At 37.3% G+C, this 17,970-nt stretch overlaps 1 protein-coding gene across 3 annotated transcripts in view; it reads right to left on the minus strand.

Moving 5' to 3' along the window:
- ADGB (androglobin) overlaps positions 1-17,970 on the minus strand; it is a 170,280-nt gene that overhangs the window by 91,138 nt on the left and 61,172 nt on the right. For all 3 annotated transcript variants that reach the window (XM_058666997.1, XM_058667057.1, XM_058666939.1), the window contains 3 exons: positions 16,583-16,714; positions 9,033-9,127; positions 2,392-2,566 (listed from right to left, as the gene is read on the minus strand). In XM_058666997.1, the coding sequence (XP_058522980.1) occupies positions 2,392-2,566; positions 9,033-9,127; positions 16,583-16,714 (402 nt within the window). The remainder of the gene's footprint in view (positions 1-2,391; positions 2,567-9,032; positions 9,128-16,582; positions 16,715-17,970) is intronic.

The following is a 17,970-nucleotide window of genomic DNA, read 5'->3' on the forward strand; positions in this document are numbered from 1 at the left end:
ATTTAACATTTAGTGAAGCAATGATTAGACTACTCACCAAGGATGTTTCAATAAATCTAAAGAGAATGTGCAAACGCAAATAAGGTTTTTATTGGTGGGATATCTACAATGTGCTATCCTTCAGCTTCTGTTGTCTACTCCTGAGCTGCTTTCCAGATCGTAACCTGAAACAATTAATTCTTCAGGGAGAAAGCTAGCAATGGCTTACATGCTATGTCTCATTTGTTGCTGTTTCAAGCACAGAAATATATTCCTTGAAAGCCTTTTACTAAACAATATGTCCCCCTGGCTAACCTTTACAACAAAGTTGTATAAGACATTAAGAGGAAATGTGAATTAACCTATAAAGACAGTGATAGAAGAATGGAAAAGCTAAGAAAGTGAAGGTCATGAATGGAAGAGAAAGAAGGTGAAGGAAGGATTTGTGGAGTCTAAAGTGGATTAGAGAAATAAAATCTCAATTGAAAATGGACCCAGTGTATCCACTGTCATGATGGAAAAGAAAATTAAACAATAAGGGTGATTATTACAGGAAAAAAGTGAGTCTGTGACAGAGTACACATGCATTCTTTCTGTTTGTTCTGAATCACCTCTCAAATAATGTTTCTTCCAATTTTTTACTGATTTTTACTTTCCAAAATCAAGTGGTTAAAAAAAAATCCATAAATTTTTGGATGTGTCTTTATTTATTTTCACTTAATTTGAGAAAGAGAAAGGTCTTCCATTCACTGGTTCACTCTCCAAATGTCCAGAACAGCTGGAGCTGTTTGAGCTAAAACTAAGAGCCAGGAATGTAATCAGAGTTTCCTTCATGGAACGGAGAGACACAAGTGTCTGAGCCATTATCCAGCATATCTCGCACTGCGTACCAGCAACAACCTGGGCCTGCTGCTGGAGACCCTGATTTAGGATGTCGGCATCCCAAAATAATCCTAATGGCCAAATACTTGTCACTGGCATGAAACTTTAGGAGGGATCCTGTCAGTAATGGTGGAATCCTTCTAACTGAGATTTTCATTGCCACTTCACAAAATTGTTTATAGAGAATGGCACGCAATAAATAGGTAAATGAGAAGATTTTGCTCAATACTTTCACTTAGCTGTGCCTCAGTGTCCCAGATGAACAGCTGTATTAAATGGTTTCATGAATTTAAAAGAAACATCGCACTTTAGGGTAAACACTGATGGGTTTCAAGTGTCCCGCATATTACTGTTTGGTTCAGAAAAGGCCATAAAGAAAAGGAAGGGTGAGAAAGATGAGCAGGGAAAGTTAAGTAATAAAGAAATGAGGGATGGGGTAAAGAAAGAGAGACTGGGAAGTTCTTGCATCCTCAGGCCACAGGTGTACTTTGCTGGATCTAAAGCCTTCTGTGGGAACTTAAGGAATGCATAGGATGACCAAAATAACTAAGTAGCAAAGGAGAGTTAGGCCTAGAAAAATGAACTGATCATTTCTCTTCTCCATCCAAATTTGACATTTCTTTAACCTTTTTCTTTTCTGGAGAGAAATAATGTATGGCGTACTAAAGAAATCTTTGCCATAATCTGTACTGGCTGTGTTAATGTAGGCAGAAAACAAATATAAAGAAAATTATATGGTTAACAGTTGTTATTCATATTTCAAAGATGTGCAAATTATTGTAGGAAGTAGGAGGCAGGAAATAGGCAAATACTCTGATCTGTGTGTCTATTCCAGTTTTCGGATCCTAAATACCACTGAGGTTTGTGTTTTGTGCTGTTTCTGGAACCAGGTTCTCCTTGTCATTTACAATGAAGAATTGGTAACATTTGAAGTATTAAGAGGAGCCATAGCAATTCAAAGGCATCCCCACCACCATGAGGAATGCAGGTTTTGGTCTAGGTTTCATTGGACCAACCATTTCTGAAATATACATGTTAACTTAGCAGTGATCTCTTCAGTAAATGGTACTAAATATGTTTATTGTGGCTTTATATTTTAATTTCTGTGACAGTCCTATGAAAGTAACCCCTAATTCTAGCTCAGAGCAGTTCAATTACTATTAAGTTGTGAGTATAAAACTGTAATTGAATGGTTATGTTCTACAAGATGATCTACAGTAATTTTGACATTAGGAATTCACTTCAGTGTCTAAGTCTACCTGACTTAAATTTCTAAAGTATTTTTTATAAATTATTGTTTGTTGTTCCAAGACTGACGTTGGTCTTTCTGATCACTTTAGAGATGAACTGAAGTTCTTGATTTTTGAGATGTAGAGATATAAACCTCTAAAGACGTAATATTTGGACATAAAATTCAATGTAAGCAATGTTAGATGGTTTATTTTGAAACACATTGTTCATCACACAATTGCTAGCCATTCATACAAAGAATGCTGGTTAGAATGATTTTTAAGATATTCTAATACACACCTTGAGGTTCGTCTGTTATGATAGTTTGCTTTTTTTGACGAATGAGTTTCCAGGGCGGTATGGGAGGTGGTTTTGGTGGTGGTATAAGAGGACAAGACCTACTTCTTGTTACCAACACAGGATGGCTATAGATGTGGGACAGTCCATATTCTCTAAGTTTCTCAGCAGACTCTGCCTAAAAAAAAATCAGAAAGTCAATTCAAAGATATCTCTTCTGCCTTTAGAATATATTTGTCTTTCTAAAAACACTGCTTTTTAGTGATAAGAATAGCCACCCATATTTGCACCTTCCTTAGCATAAGCACTGTTACTGTTTGTTTTTCTTTCCACCTTTTAATTGTTCTGGGCATTGTTTCCTCATTTACAAAATAAGAGATTAAAAGTTGCTTATCAGTTTTAAAAGATTCAGTTTTATGATATCTAACGTCTCAGTCTTTGTGTTTTCGTACAAAATTGATCATTTATAAATTAAAGCTTTGCCACCACTTGTTAACATATAAAGTTTTTTTTTTAATCTATAGAAATTGCTCTGTGGTGTTAAAACATATACACTGTATTACATGTGTTTAAGTGCTATGTGATTACCTAATCTACAGTTCATGCCCTTACTTTCCTACAGGGGATTTCTTCATAGGAAATTCCCATGATCACTCATGACAATGGAGGTATTCATAGCTTGGTTAGGCATGGAAGGCTGAATTATGTCCTGGAAAGTCACGTTTCCCACACTTAAATATTGAAATGAAAACACTGTTTCTCATACTAAATCAGAATGACATTTAAACTGAATTTTTGTTGCTGAATCCTGGCTGAACTACTTTATAAAAATACTTAAGTATGTGAAAGTTAATGTAATAAGCATTATAGACAAATCCTAACATTTTCAGCCAAGTTTAACATTTTAGGTAAAATTACATGAAATATTAACTATATGAAGCTCAATTTTGCCAATAACTCTTTGATCTCTCTATAATATCAACAACTGACACTGTAAATGTCAAAGGCATTTTAATTAAGACTGAATTCTACCTACCTATCAGCCTATCCTCAACTATTGTATTACAACTTTCCTTGTTTTTCATTTTAAAAAAGATTTATTTATTTTTATTGAAAAGGCAAATGTTCCTTTTCTTGTTAACCATAATTAATTATGTAAAGATTGTCAACAACTATACAATAAAATAAAATAAATTAAAAAAAAAAGAAAAGAAAAGGCAAATGTTCAGAAAAAAGGAGAGACAGATTTTCCATCTGCTGGTTCATTCCCCAAGTCGCTGCAATGACTGGAGCCAAGCCAATCTGAAGCCAGGAGCCCGGAGCTTCTTTAAGGTCTTCCTTGCTGGTGCAGGGTCCCAAGGCTTTGCGCCATCTCCTTCTTTCCCAGACCAGAACCAGGGAGTTGAGTGGGAAGTGGAGCAGCTGGGACATGAACTGGCACCCATATGGGATCATGGTGCATTCAAGGCAATAATTTAGCCGCTAGGCTATCATGCTAGGCTAAATGCTACTCTCTTAATCCCACCACTTTTTTCCCCAAATTAATGGCAGGTCCTGGGCATGATTGTGAAAAGGAAGTCTTGCAGACGTATGCACCCAGAGAAAATCATGAGGAAACTTCAGTTTGTCTTGTCAAACTAACCTCTTCTTATTATGGAAACTAATGAACTTATTCAGCTTCAAATTATTAGTGAAATATTTGTTAGTGTGCATGAAGGGACCTGCCCTACCCTGCATAATGAACTGATTTACCAGTTTTGTATCCTCTAGGCTTAAATAGCTAAATGACATCAAACTCTAGGCAGTAACCCAGATAAAGCCCCCAAATCAAATGTACATTGCACCAGGGGTTTTCAAATGGGCTCTCAGAAGAATGTTCTGTGCCATTCCCCCAGTGATATTCCCTTCATCGTCAAACTCCTGGAGTGAGTGTTGCCCCAAGCCCCTACAGTGGCTGGAGTCCGTTCTTTTGAGAGAACACATGTGAGAAGTGACTAGGGCTAACAGGCAGTTAGGTCAGTTAGAAGGCAGTTAGGTTAGTTAACTACACTCAGTTTTGCTAGATAGGAATGTAATACCTGACTTTTGATTGGCTGTTAATCTGCTCCACTAAAATCTAGGTTTGATTCTCAGAAATGGGCCAACAAGAGAGTCATTTTAGGGTTGTAAAGGGCAAGCACCAGCAAACTTTCTTGAAAACTCCTCCCATGGAGCTGCCTTCCTGAGAAGCAGAAGGTTTCTTGCTTTCAATAAACCTTGCTTTGCTCAGTGTCCCTGTCTGCACTGGAAATTTTTATCTGATAACTTTTCCAAAGCAAATGTTCTTCAATAGATTGGAACCAAGATTACTCTCAACCGCATTGCCTCCGCCCCCCATAAACAATGGGAGTGAATAACATGCTCTTGGTTGTGCAAGGAATCAAAAGGGACATAAAGACTTCCTTGACAGGAATTAAAATTGCATCATAACGTATAACAACTTATGGGCTACAGCAGAAGCAGTGTTAGGAAGACAGTTCAAAACTAGTAAGTGCCTGCATCAATAATATTGGAGGGATAGCAAGTGAATGATGTAACAGTGTGTCAATGTCCTAGAAAACAAGAACAAAGCAAACCCCAAACTAGCGAGGGCAAACAAATAATAAAATATACAGGAGAAACAGACAAAATAGGAATCAAAAGTCAAGTAAAACAATATCGAAAGTAGAAGTCATATCTAAAGGTGTAATTATAAGCCGAATAAATTATAGATAATTTCCTAGTAATAATTCTTGGCCTACATGTATTAATTCGTCTCTGTGATTATAACCAATGTTTTAGGTTAAAATGATTTTAGTTGTTGACCTTCACAGTGTTAGAAAATAAACAATTTAAATCATTATGAAACAGTGAAGTATAGGTCTAAAAGGCAAAGGATGGCATTACTACTGTTTGTATCTTGAAGAATCTGCCTAAATACAAACTTGTTCATTTATTTTCATCTACTTGAGGGTATGGGAGAGAGAGACAGAAAGGGAATGGAGGAGGGGGATGAGAAAGAGAGAGAGAGAGAGAAACATAAGTCTCTATTTGCTGTGTCACTCCTCAAGTGAGCACACCAACTAGGCTTGAGGCAGGTGGAAGCCAGGAGCCAGACACTCCTTGGAGTCTCCCATGAGGTATCATGGGCCCAAGCACTTGAGACTTCACTTACTGCCTCCCAAGGTGCATTAGTGGGCAGCTGGATCAGAGACAGTTTCGTTAGTTCAAGAACCAGCATTCCAACCGGAGATACAAGTTGCATCACATGATCATTGCCACTTCATTCATTTGAATATACTACACAACACTTTTGAGTTATGTAAAGTAATGCTAGTAATAGTGGTATGGTTTCATGTTAAGAAACTTTGCTTATAAAACTCAAAGTTCTTTGGGTTGCTGGTAGAAGCAGTGGGGGAGGGGATTTAGATTAGTACCTGAGCTGTGGAGTAGGCACTCAGTTTATGTTTGCTGAATAATTCCTGAATGCAACATAAATTAGGAGTTTTCTAAGACTCATTCATAAGAAACAGAGGTAGGGGTTTTGCAGAACGAAGTCTTCTCTGCCAAACTCCCAGATCATCCATCTAACTAAAAGTGCCATTAGAATTCCCAGGAAGTGGATACTGGATGATGTAGGGTTGTTCATGCTACTTCCTGAGCTTTGCTCTTGATTCAGTTGTATTTTTACTATTTCCTTAAATAACTTTAAACTATTGGATACATTCTACTTGTTGGTCCCACTGTCTCTGGAGCTATAATGTTTAACAATGTACTCTACTGAACAAAATTTCTCTGGGGGAGAAAAAAACTGTTTCCTAGAGGCTTTTTGTCAAAATCCTATATTATATTCTGATAGCTAGGAGGGTAACTAGATGACTCTCACAGACAGCTAACTTAGAAAACTCAGTCAGCAAAATAGAGAGATCATGACACTTCATTGGGCTAGTTACAACCTTGGAGTTATTACTGTCCCAACTGGAGCTAACTCCAGAATGTTAGGGCAGCCTGATCCATGTTAACTCACAGGGGAACTTAAGATCCTCTTTGCATGCTTCTCACCCACACCTCCAGCAACCTTTAAGTCTCGTCCCTCACAATCTGTTCCATCTCCATTATGTTACTGAAGCCAATGGGATCTTGCTTACTTCCAGACATTTCAATGTAAGACCTATGCTTTGATCACACGTTTTCTTCTTGTAGAACTTTTCAAGTCCTCTGCTTTAATAGCTGTTCCTTTGGGAAGACTTCCCCAGGTGCTCAGAAAACAAGACGTGTTTTCATAGGTTCCTACTTCAGTTTCTCACACATTAATTTCTATGTCCCTGTGCTCACTCTTCCAGCCAACAGTAAGTACTTGCTACGTGGCAGACACCTTGTATGCCTTCTTGTCATAATAATAGTCTAATTGTGCTATTGTTGCCTGCTTTTCTCATTGTTTGTTGAGAGAAAACTTGCCAATCACATTTATCACTGTTTCCTCAGATACCCACAAGCTGTTCACCTTTTAGCCTATATTTAGGAAGCATCTCTTGAACTGGCAAACAAGCAAATGTGAACTTCCAATTGCAGACTGAAAGACATGGTTTTTTTTTTTTTTTGTCTTTTGGATTCAAAATTAAATGTTTTAAATTTTTATTTATTTCTTTTTGGCTGAAAAGGCAGACCTACAGAAAGAAGGAGACACAGAAAGAAAGATCCTGCACCCACTGCTGAATTCCCCAGGCGACCATCATGGCTGCAACTGAGCTGACCTGAAGCCATCTGAGTCTCCCACGCAGGTGCAGGGTCCCAAGTCTTAAGGCTGTCTTTGACTGTTTTCCCAGCCCACAAGCAAGGAGCTGGATGGGAATTGGAGCAGCTGTGTTGGGCCCCTTAAGTTAGTTTTAAATTCTTAATCTCTCAGTAGTATCACTAAAAGTTCAAGTGAACTACTTTGCATCATTTTTTTATGGAGTGCTCATGCAGTATGTGTACAATCTGCAGTTTTACAATGTGTTTGAATATTTCTCAGACATGAGGCTTTGCATCTCCACAAAGCAAGATGGGTGTGCTCTAGTGACCTAAGTGGTGAGAGTTTTTACTTTTTAGCATTTTTATTCTATTATTCTGAAAGAGAATTGTGCTTTGTAAAGGGGCTAACCCTTTGGATGCTGCCATTTTGTTTAAAAACTATTATGTGTGTATCGCACCTGTTTATATACTCACATGTATAAGCATACTTACAGGTATGCTAGAAAGATAAAAGGCTAAACCAAGTCAGGCGTGAGATGGCCAAGTCTGGTCTCAACCAGCTTGATCATTAACAGGCTTAGGGAGCATACTTTGTTGAGTGTGAGTGCCACCCATTTTAAAGACCAATTTAATTGCCATTGCTACCATTAGCTTCTGTTAGCAATACCTTGTTATTGTTAGCAAGGATACCTAACTTTGGATTAAAAACAGAGAAAGCACCATATCTCTACATTCATGATGTCAGAGTATTTCCTACTATCTTTACAGTGTTACACAATTATGTAGCAGGTTTTTGTAGAAAGGAATGATAATCTAGAAGAGAAGAGGAGGAAGGAGTAAATGGGGGAGGAGGAGGAGAGGCAAATGAAAACAGTATGTCTCCTAAGCATAAGTTAAAGACAACTGGAATGCGTGTGGTAAAGTTTAATCATTATCCAGTTGAAATATTTACATTTTGAGTACATTTATATCCAAGCTTTAAAACATACTTTCTTTAGTTATCCAAACGAACAGTTATAATGCTATTATATTATAGCAGTGTCTAGTCTTATTCTTTGATGTAGGGAATTTAGAACATTCAGAATTCCCAATGATTTTGAGGGCGTTATCTGGCCTGATATGGCACATAAACCAGATGTTTCATACTCCTGGACTGTTATAAGCAAAGAAGAAAAAATATTTTTTAACTGCAAAAGATAAATATTATGGAAATGTATAAATACAATGCAGTCAACTAAATATTATACTAAAACTTGACATCATGGGAAAATGTTGATGATTTATTAAAGTAAAATGCTGGTTCCATATGGAATAGAAGTATAATTTCACTCTAAAAGTGCATAAATACACAAAATATATAAAAGTGAAAGGATCTTACCAAAATGCTAACAGGGCTTGTACTTGGGAGTTTATAATTTGAGTACTTTAATTTTATTACTTCTACTGTATTGTCTTAATCATTAATAATCATCAGATTTATAATAAAACCATTTTTATTTATTTTGCATTGCTTTATCATATGTGGAAAGTCACTGCAATTGCTCTGAGTATAATTCATTTAAAGAATTTGGTTTAAGAAGACATATGCTGTCTGATTGTGGTTAGGTCACTGCTACCGATGAGTAATTTTTCCACTTACGCGTACAATCTCCATATTTTCTATTTTTATGGTTGGAGCGTTCTAAAAACTATAGCTTCAATTAGAAAAAATGCAATAATTGAGGGTGATTTTGGATATACCTGGTGCCTAAGGACAAGTACCAAATTTTAAAGACCAGGAAATGGGATTCGAACAGAGTTTTGATTAAATTCTGGTGTACTTTCTACTACAGATGTCTTCCCATTTTTGCACAGATTAACTGTTACTACATTTCCTGGTCATGAATGCTTACCATTTTCTGTAATGAAAAAATCTTGTTTTCAAACAAATAGAGCGGTGTAAATGTAGCATAGACGACCATATGAGGCGACAGTGATGATGAGGAACCTGTAAAATAAACATACACTGGGTCATAAAAATTGTAGTAAGATAGATTAATCTAACCACCTTACCAAGGTGTTTTCATATGGCTCCTGACTTAAATATTTAAATTTTTGGTGTTAAATACATTGTGTTAAGCCTTTAACATATCATCTGAGCTTCTCAGTTACTGATGATAGTAAAAACAAAATTTGATTGTGATACAAATACTTAGGAAAAGTTTTTCATTATATAATTTCATCAGAAAGCATGTTGTAAGTAGAGAAATTCAGGTGGGGTTATAAAAAACATAACTTTAGAAATGTTGGATACCTATTATATAATGATATTTATGACAAAATATTTTGCTCCAATTTCCACTATAAACACAGATCACAAGAAGACTCCCAAGTTTCAAGCTACAATATTGGCAAGCCAGTGTTTATTGAGGGATGAATTTGAAAGTATCTAGTAAGTGGTATGTCATAGGCAAAGAAAGTCAGAATACTAGCTGGTTTAAGTATTTTATCCTCTACAATCTGGACCATAATATGATTTAAAATGGAAATTTCTGAATTATGTTTTATCTGCCTTACAAGTGGTACTCAGGGGTCCAGGAAGTTCCAACACTACAAAATATTGTATATATTCACGTACTCAATGTGTCATAGTCCCCTTTGTACTATTATATCAGAATGTCCGAGACTGGGTCAATTATAAAGAACAGAAGCTTATTTCCTAGCAGTTTTGGAGATTGAGATGTCCAACATAAAGGGGCAGCAAGTGATGGTGATCTTTTGAATTCGTCATCTTATGGTACTAAAGTGGAAAGGCAAAGAGAGGGAAGGAGAGAAGGAAACACACACACACACACACACACACAAACACACACACACACACACACACACAAACACACACACACACACACACACGTTCCTCCTGTTGTAATCAACCCAATAACCTTTAACTTGGCCCTATGGCTTAATTTCTTCTACTAAGCCTCCCATCTCACCAGTTGCTAACTGGAGATTATGTTTCCAGCAGAAAGAATCTCAGGGACACCATTAAACAACAGTACAACATATTTGGAAAAAGAAAGAAAGCTTATAATTATCAAAGAATCTCAAAAGGTCAGTCACTCCCAAAATTTAATATTTATCTGTGAAGTGTTTCAATTCATATTTGGTTAATTGCTTCTTTTTTTGAAGATTATTTTTTGTCTTTATTGAAAGGCACATATACAGAGGGGAGGAGAGACAGAGAGGAAGATCTTGCACCCATTGATTCACTCCCTAAGTGACCACAATGGCTGGAGCTGAGCCAATCTGAAGCCAGGAGCCAGGAGCTTCCTCCGGGTCTCCCAAGCGGGAGCAGGTACCAAGGCTTTGGGTCATCCTCAACTGCTTTTCCAGGCCACAAGCAGAAGGCTGGATGAGAGGTGGGACCGCCAAGATTAGAACTGGCGCCTATATGAGATCCCAGCGCATGCAAGGCGAGGACTTTAGGCTCTAGGCTACTACACCAGGCCCTCATTGCTTCTTTTTAATATGTTGTTTGATGTTGTAATATTGTAATACACAGGATGATTTTGGTCTTATTAAAAGTAAATGAAACTATTTTGTTTTCAAATATCTTACAGTATTTTAAAGATTTGAATCTGGCAGCTCTGAGGTATGCTTCAGGGAATTATCCATGACAAGCCAGGAAATGTCACCTTTTTTGAGGATTTTTTTGTTGTAATTCTTATATGTTTAACACAGCTACATATAACTGAGTCTACTAAATAATAGATAGTTTTAAGGAAAATGGAAAAAACCATTCTTGGGTCAGGAAACAGCTATTAAAAGTCTAGTTTTTATATCTTCCTTTAAGTTTTTTCCAAGATATTTATGAATCTTGCATGGCTTACAACTACCATTAAAGTATATGTATTTTATGGCTTAAAAGAGAATTTTCCTACATTGGTGTTATTTAGATACCTCAGTATACATGTGATTTATTTATTTATTTATTTATTTATTTATTTATTTAATTTTGATTCCCTATAAGCATATTTCAGAGGATTCTGTTAGGAATAAAGTAACACTAGTTAAATTCCAGTTTTGTCATATATTTCTTTTTTCTAAAAATTTACTTATTTTTATTGCAAAGTCAGATATACAGACAGGAGGAGAGACAGAGAGGAAGATCTTCGGTCCATTGACTCACTCCCCAAGTGACCGCAACAGCCGTGCTGTGCCTATCTGAAGCCAGGAGCCAGGAACTTCCTCCAGGTCTCCCTTGCGGGTGTAGGGTCCTAAGGCTTTGGGCCATCCTCGACTGCTTTCCCAGGCCACAAGCAGGGAGCTGGATGGGAAGTGGAGTTTCCGGGATTAGAACCAGCACCCGTATGCCTTCACAGCTCATTCAAGGCGAGGACTTCAGTCACTAGGCCACCACTCCGGGCCCTCATTTATCTCTTTGAATGAGATCACAAAATTTCAACATTGTAGGACTTCAGTAAATGACAATTTCAGCTGTGGCCATCCTTTGCTGTTTTTCCTAGGCCATCAGCAGGGAGCTGAAATGATAGCGGGGACATAAACTGGTACCCACATGGCATGCCAGCACTGAGGTAGCAAGTTTACCCCTTATGCCACAAGGCCAACACAGAACCACGTATGCTGGCTAACATATTTTACAGGCCCTTTTGGAGAAAACCTTTTAAAGTCTTATCTCAAATTATTCTGTGAACTCTGACATTTCATTCTAATTTCTTTCACTCATTTTAGAATAGTCAATTTGCCTGAACTCATTGACTGCTAGTAGTAATTGTTCTAAACAAGCACTAACTGCAGTAGCAGACATTCGACTGCTTATTTTCGAAATGAAGGGTTGCTGAGTGCATGTATATTCCAGCTTTCCCAGGTTCCAGTTTTTCTGTGGTATGGCACAGATGTATCTCAAGGCTGAGATACCTGTTTCATCATAGTTTATCACCTGCTGCTGAGCAAACATCACACAGTTCCATCTTGCTATTTGAACTTGATTCCTGCAGCAATTAATGTATCAACAGGTAATTTTAACTTTAGCAATAAACAAAGAATGTGAGGTGTAAAGTCTGCATTTGTGTGTGCTCCTGTGAACTATGTAATGGACTCTGCATGCTACGGTTGCGAGTCCTAGATTCTTCCTCTCTCCACACTAGTGGCTTTGCACCTTTGCCCATTATGTTCTCAACTGTGTCTAGGCAACAAAAGGGAAATTACACATGGAGTAGAGAACAGGACAGCCAACAAGTGCTGTTGCTTCTACTCACGTTTCCTGGTTGAGAACTTCGGCACGCAGCCACAGCTCACCTCAGTAGCAGCTGGAAAAATACAGCTTAGCTGTATACTCAGGAAGGAGAGGAAATTGGGAACAGCTGGCAGTGTCTCTCATGATCAGAAAATAACAGCTTTTCATTCCACTGAGCATATTCTAATCTTACTGATGTTTGCTTCTCTGAAGCCAAGATGTGAAATTCTGCCATGCTTTTGAATTCTATATTACTAATCAAATTCTAAGTTATCTTATAGCTTATAGACTAATTCTAAAGTTCAGTTCGCTAATAAATTCGATAATTTTTTTTACCAGATATCAGATTAGCTCAACATTTCTATTTTTATAAGTTTTCTGTAATTTCATATGATGATAAATATTGCTTATTTAGAGAACTAAAGTTTTCAACAAATTTTAAGCTGGAAAATATTTACCCACTGTGGTAGCAAATAGCATGAATTTTTAGAACAAGACTCTCTGGATTGAAAAACCTACATTTTTACCCGTTAATTTGGTGTTCCTGCATAATACATATGCAATGACAAAGAACTTTTGTTTGCCATCACACAGTCTGCACAGGGCCCTGTCATTAGAACATCATAATTGCTCACGGTCAACGACAATGTGTCCTATTTCTTTCTTTCATGAGTGGGAGTTTATACCAATTATTCTGTCCCTCTTCAATGGACATAAGAGATGGCAGCTGATTCATATGTGGCTGGATGATGCAAATTCACCTGCCCATGCATTGGAGATTCTGGATTTTGAACTAGATGCAATTACAGGAGAGTGATTAGGTTGGGACTCAGAACTGTTGAACATACACATTTGGAGGGGAAAGTGATGTGGCTACAAAGATGTCAGGAAAGTACAATGTGGTAACACTTGATTATCACTCATCGAATGGTTTCCTCTTTTTCCTGAAACCTCAGTAATTATACATTTCTCAACTTCCTGGACAGCAGGATGTGTCCACAGGCCTGAAGTACAGTCAACAGAATGTGGCAGAGGTGTATTAAAACATATGCTGGCAATATAAAAGTTCCGCCCTTAAACTACTCACAATTTACCAGCCACCTTTCTTTTAGAGTGGAATAGGACTTTAGAATTTGTATGATAAATAAGCCACAGCACTAAGAAAATGTATTTATGTTATAAATACCACTAAGAAAAAAAACTTTCTGTTAATCAGTAGCAATAGTCTTGGATTTTATGTAATTCAGAAAGAAATATGTATAGTAGTTGAACCATTTGTTAGTTCTAGCAGCCAATAAGCTTTAATGAAGACATTTTGAAAATAACAAAATGAAAGAAACTTTGCATGTCACATAAGTATTAAGATATTAACGACATGATATATAAACATATATAAGTGATTTATATACATGTGATTTATGCTGCCTTAACACTGTATCTTCTTTATGGTGTTCTTTTAAAGTTATTTAACTTTTATTTGGAAGGCAAAGGTACCGAGAAAGGGAGAGGCAGAGAGACAGCGGTTTTCCACTCATTGATTCCTTCTCCAGGTGGTCACAACAGCTAAGGACCAGACTGAAGCCACATGCTGAGAAAGTTCTCAGAGCCTCCTGCATGCGTGGCAGGTGGCGAAGCACTTAGACATCTTCCATCGTTTTTCCCCGGCCCTTAGCAAGAAGCACCATCATAAGCGGAGGCACTGGGAGACAAACTGGCGTCCAAATGCAATTCTGGCATTGCAGGCCAGCGGCTGAAGGCGTTAACCACACCAGCCTCCACAGTATTCTAAAACAGCAAACATCATCTTATTTTAACAACAGCTATCATAGATAGCTGTTATCTTCAGAAAATCCCTAGAACAGCGCTTCTTCATATTAAATTTTGAAGCTTCACAGCATTACATTTGAACATATTATGTTTTTAATCTAAAATTAAGCATAAATAGTATAAATACCATGTTATTTTTTTTCCTGTGGGAACTTGCATTGTAACTTGGTTATCTTTTGTATGTTCAGAGTATGTTTATAATCACAGTTACCAGTGACATCAAATAATTCAGTTAAAGGAAATGCAACACATAGTGAGATTAGCTCTGTGGAAGATGTAAATTGATAAGGCCATTCTCTTTTTTCTGTGAGAAAATACCTTCAGAGTCTATTGCAGCACAATATTTTTCCCTTTAGAATAAGAATTAGCAAACACTTGAGCAATAGGTATGCTAATACGTAACTGTACAAATAAGCCCTTGACAGGGTTCTGAATTTAAAGTGGCCCAGTGACTATGTCTGGTACGTGTAGACTCCATCTCTTATCAGAGAGCTGAAGGAAGCCAGTTGGACCTCACAGTGCAAACTCTAAACCATACTCTTTATGTGGACATTGACTTGGTGAATTTATCAGGAACATAAAGGCATCATTAATTTTTTAAAAGTACTTATTCATTTTCACATGAAAAAGTTACAGAGAGGGAGAAAGAGACAAAGAGATCTTCTGTGCACTGGTTCACTCTCCAGGTGGACTTAAGAGCCACAACTGAGTCAGTTCAAAGCCAGGAGCTTGCAGCTTCTTCTGAGTCCCCTGCATTGTGTTTTCCCATGCTATTGATAGGGAGTTGGCCAGAAGTATTTAAGCAGGACACAAACCAGCAGCCACGTGGCATGTCAGCTCTGCAGGAAGATCACTAAGTTGCAAGACATCATTAACTTTATTTTCAACTCAGAGAATTTTTAGTGATTTTTAAAAATGTATGTAGTGTTGCCCTAAATAAGAAAACATTGCATATAGCATCAGTTTAGGACAGCAATTTTTCATATGTAATTGCACATGGAATAACTAGTGACTGTTTTTCACTACCACAAAATCAGATATTTTGGTAAATACTAGAAGTTGTAATTATTGAAATTTTCTCCCACAACTCAGAAAAAAATAAACACACATTGAGAAAGAAGGCAAAACGGAAATAAATCAGGGAGCCATCAGCCGTAGTGTAGCGGTTTAAAACACCTCCTGAGGCACCAGCATCCCATATGGGTACTGATTCTTATCCAGTTCCTTACTAATGCTTCTTCCGTTGTGTGGGAGAGCAATGAAACATGGCCCAAGTACTTGAACTCTTGACACTCATGTGGGAGATACTGGAGAAACTCCCGGCCCCTGGCTGCAGCCTGGCTCAGCCATGGACCTCACAGCCATCTGTGGAGTGAACTGACGGACGCAACAGCTCTCTCTCTTGTTCTCTCTCTCTCTCTTCTCTCCAAGGAACTCTGACTTCAAAATAAATAAATGTATTTTTAAAAGAAACAAAGAAAAATAAACCAGATAAAGCACAGTGCTAGGAGACAAAAAGGACACATTTTTAGCCCATATAATTAGGTATGAGTTCAAAATTATGACCTACATCCAAACCAAGTTTGAGACTATGCAGTCTACAAAAGGTGAAACTAGTCAGTTACAGCTGGACTAGCATGGAGTGTGATTTTCCAGTACGGATCTTCTAGTACATGTCCTCTAGTGCATCCCCTCTATGTCAGGTGCTAGGGAAGGGTAAAGTGCACCGGCCCAAGGGCTTTTACCAACAGTTAGTAAATTCTGATTAGACATATATTAAGTAAAATGAGATTTCTCCAATCTGTTGCTAAGTGATAAACAAAGAAACCCTGGGATTTTCAAGAGCAACTATAGGACCTTCATAGCACGTGACTATTATAAATAGACCTCTACGTCTCTTCAGTTACACAGCATGATGTACAAAAGCATTTGTGTTGCTGTCACATTATAAACATGCCATCATTTTCACAATCTGCAGGCGCAGTGATTTGTTGAAAGTCAGCGAGCCAGAGGCTCACTGTGCGAAGCCAGGTATTCATGCTTTTGTCAAATTTGGTGTTTACCACCTTACTATGAATGCAAAAAAGCTATGCAAGCCGTTTGCTATGGTTTGCGAGATGAACTTTAAATATTTGTTCAAGACAAATCTGAAAATGATTAGTAGAAACCTCCTTTATATGTAACTGTTTTCCCCATGACTGTTGGGGACGTGGACAACTAGCATTCCATCTCATAGGAAAGACAGAGCATTCGCACGGAGGCCCACAGATGTCAGCTATACACGATCTCAAGCAAGGTTATTTACCACTTTGAAAAGAGGAAAGACATGCTTATGTCGCAACGTTTTCAGGCATTGTAGCAGACAAACTGAGAGCTTACATTCTGATAAGGACTGCATGGAGTACTGCACATCTGAAGAGGGTCTGGACCCATGAAGTGAAAATTTGAATCTTTCCTTTTCCCTTTCTTTTTCTCCATCTTTACTCCTCTTCTTTCCAATTTCTTTTGTATCTGTTTTCACAAAATATTTTTAAAATCATAATAAATGTTTTAAGAAGAGACTTAATTTCTTATTCAGTCATTGTAGTGAAAGATGATGAAAAAAATAAAGATGTTGTTTAAGCGTAAAACTCCAACCACAATTTCCTCAAAACATCGTCTTCTTTAAGAAGAAACTGCACATTAAAACCAGAGAAAATCCTCAAAACTGACATCCGTTGTGGATGTTCTGCAGTGTTACCTGTTATGGATGTTACGTGCATTTATGCTGCATGGAGATGATTGAGTATATTTTCTTTATACAAGTCTATATTGTCAGATTAATTTTCCCATTTTGAAAAAGAAAAATAAAAAACAGAAAAACCTGTGCTGAAAATTGAGTACTAAATGTGAGGCCCTTTTACCTCTCCCTTATTTGGAGCCTTTGTATACAAGGGACATACTTTCCATCTATAAAATATCTCCTTATAAAGACCAGAATTAAATCAACACACACTAACATTTAGTGCCAACATGGTTTGTTCATAAGGTTCTTGGACCTGGAATTATTCCCTCTGTTATAATTCTTATTCATATATGCATTCCCATGAAATACCTCTTCTGTCAATTTAAAAAGCCCTGAAGATAATTTTACTTTCTAATAAACCTCTAATTCTGAAATTGAATTTTCAGATTTATGCCTTTATATTTGCCCTAGCATACATCTTCAACTTCTTCCTACCAAACTTAATCCAGTTACCATCATCTCATTCTCCTAAGATCTATGCCCCGTTATTAGCATGGAGGATTCATTCTGCCTCCTTATAGAACCAAACCCTCCAAATGGGCTGTGAATCCTTCTTCATCCCTTCTCAGGAAAAATACACCGCTGTTGTTCTCCAACACGACAGCACTCCTTCTGAGTTTCCAAGTACCGTCATCTTCGGAAGCTGAACTGACAACACCAAACCGATTTTTCCCTTTTGATGTCTCTGAACCATTCCACCAACATCTTAAGAGGTGTGTGTGTGTGTGTTTTCTTAGTAATATTAGAACAAAATTTTAAAATCAGCTAATCTACATGATGAACCGAAAGAATCAAACATATCTAAGAACCATTTCATCCCAAAGCAACATAATGCATATTTTTGCATCTACATAGAACTTTACCTAGGAGTGACCATATGCTACATGATGAAGCAGTTTAATCAAAGTAAAAAAAAAAAAATGAAGTCAGACCCTGTATCTTTTCTGACCTTAAGGGAATGAAGCTGGAAAGCAACAAATTC

The sequence above is a fragment of the Ochotona princeps genome, chromosome 1, assembly GCF_030435755.1.
Source record: "Ochotona princeps isolate mOchPri1 chromosome 1, mOchPri1.hap1, whole genome shotgun sequence".
NCBI lineage: Eukaryota > Metazoa > Chordata > Mammalia > Lagomorpha > Ochotonidae > Ochotona > Ochotona princeps.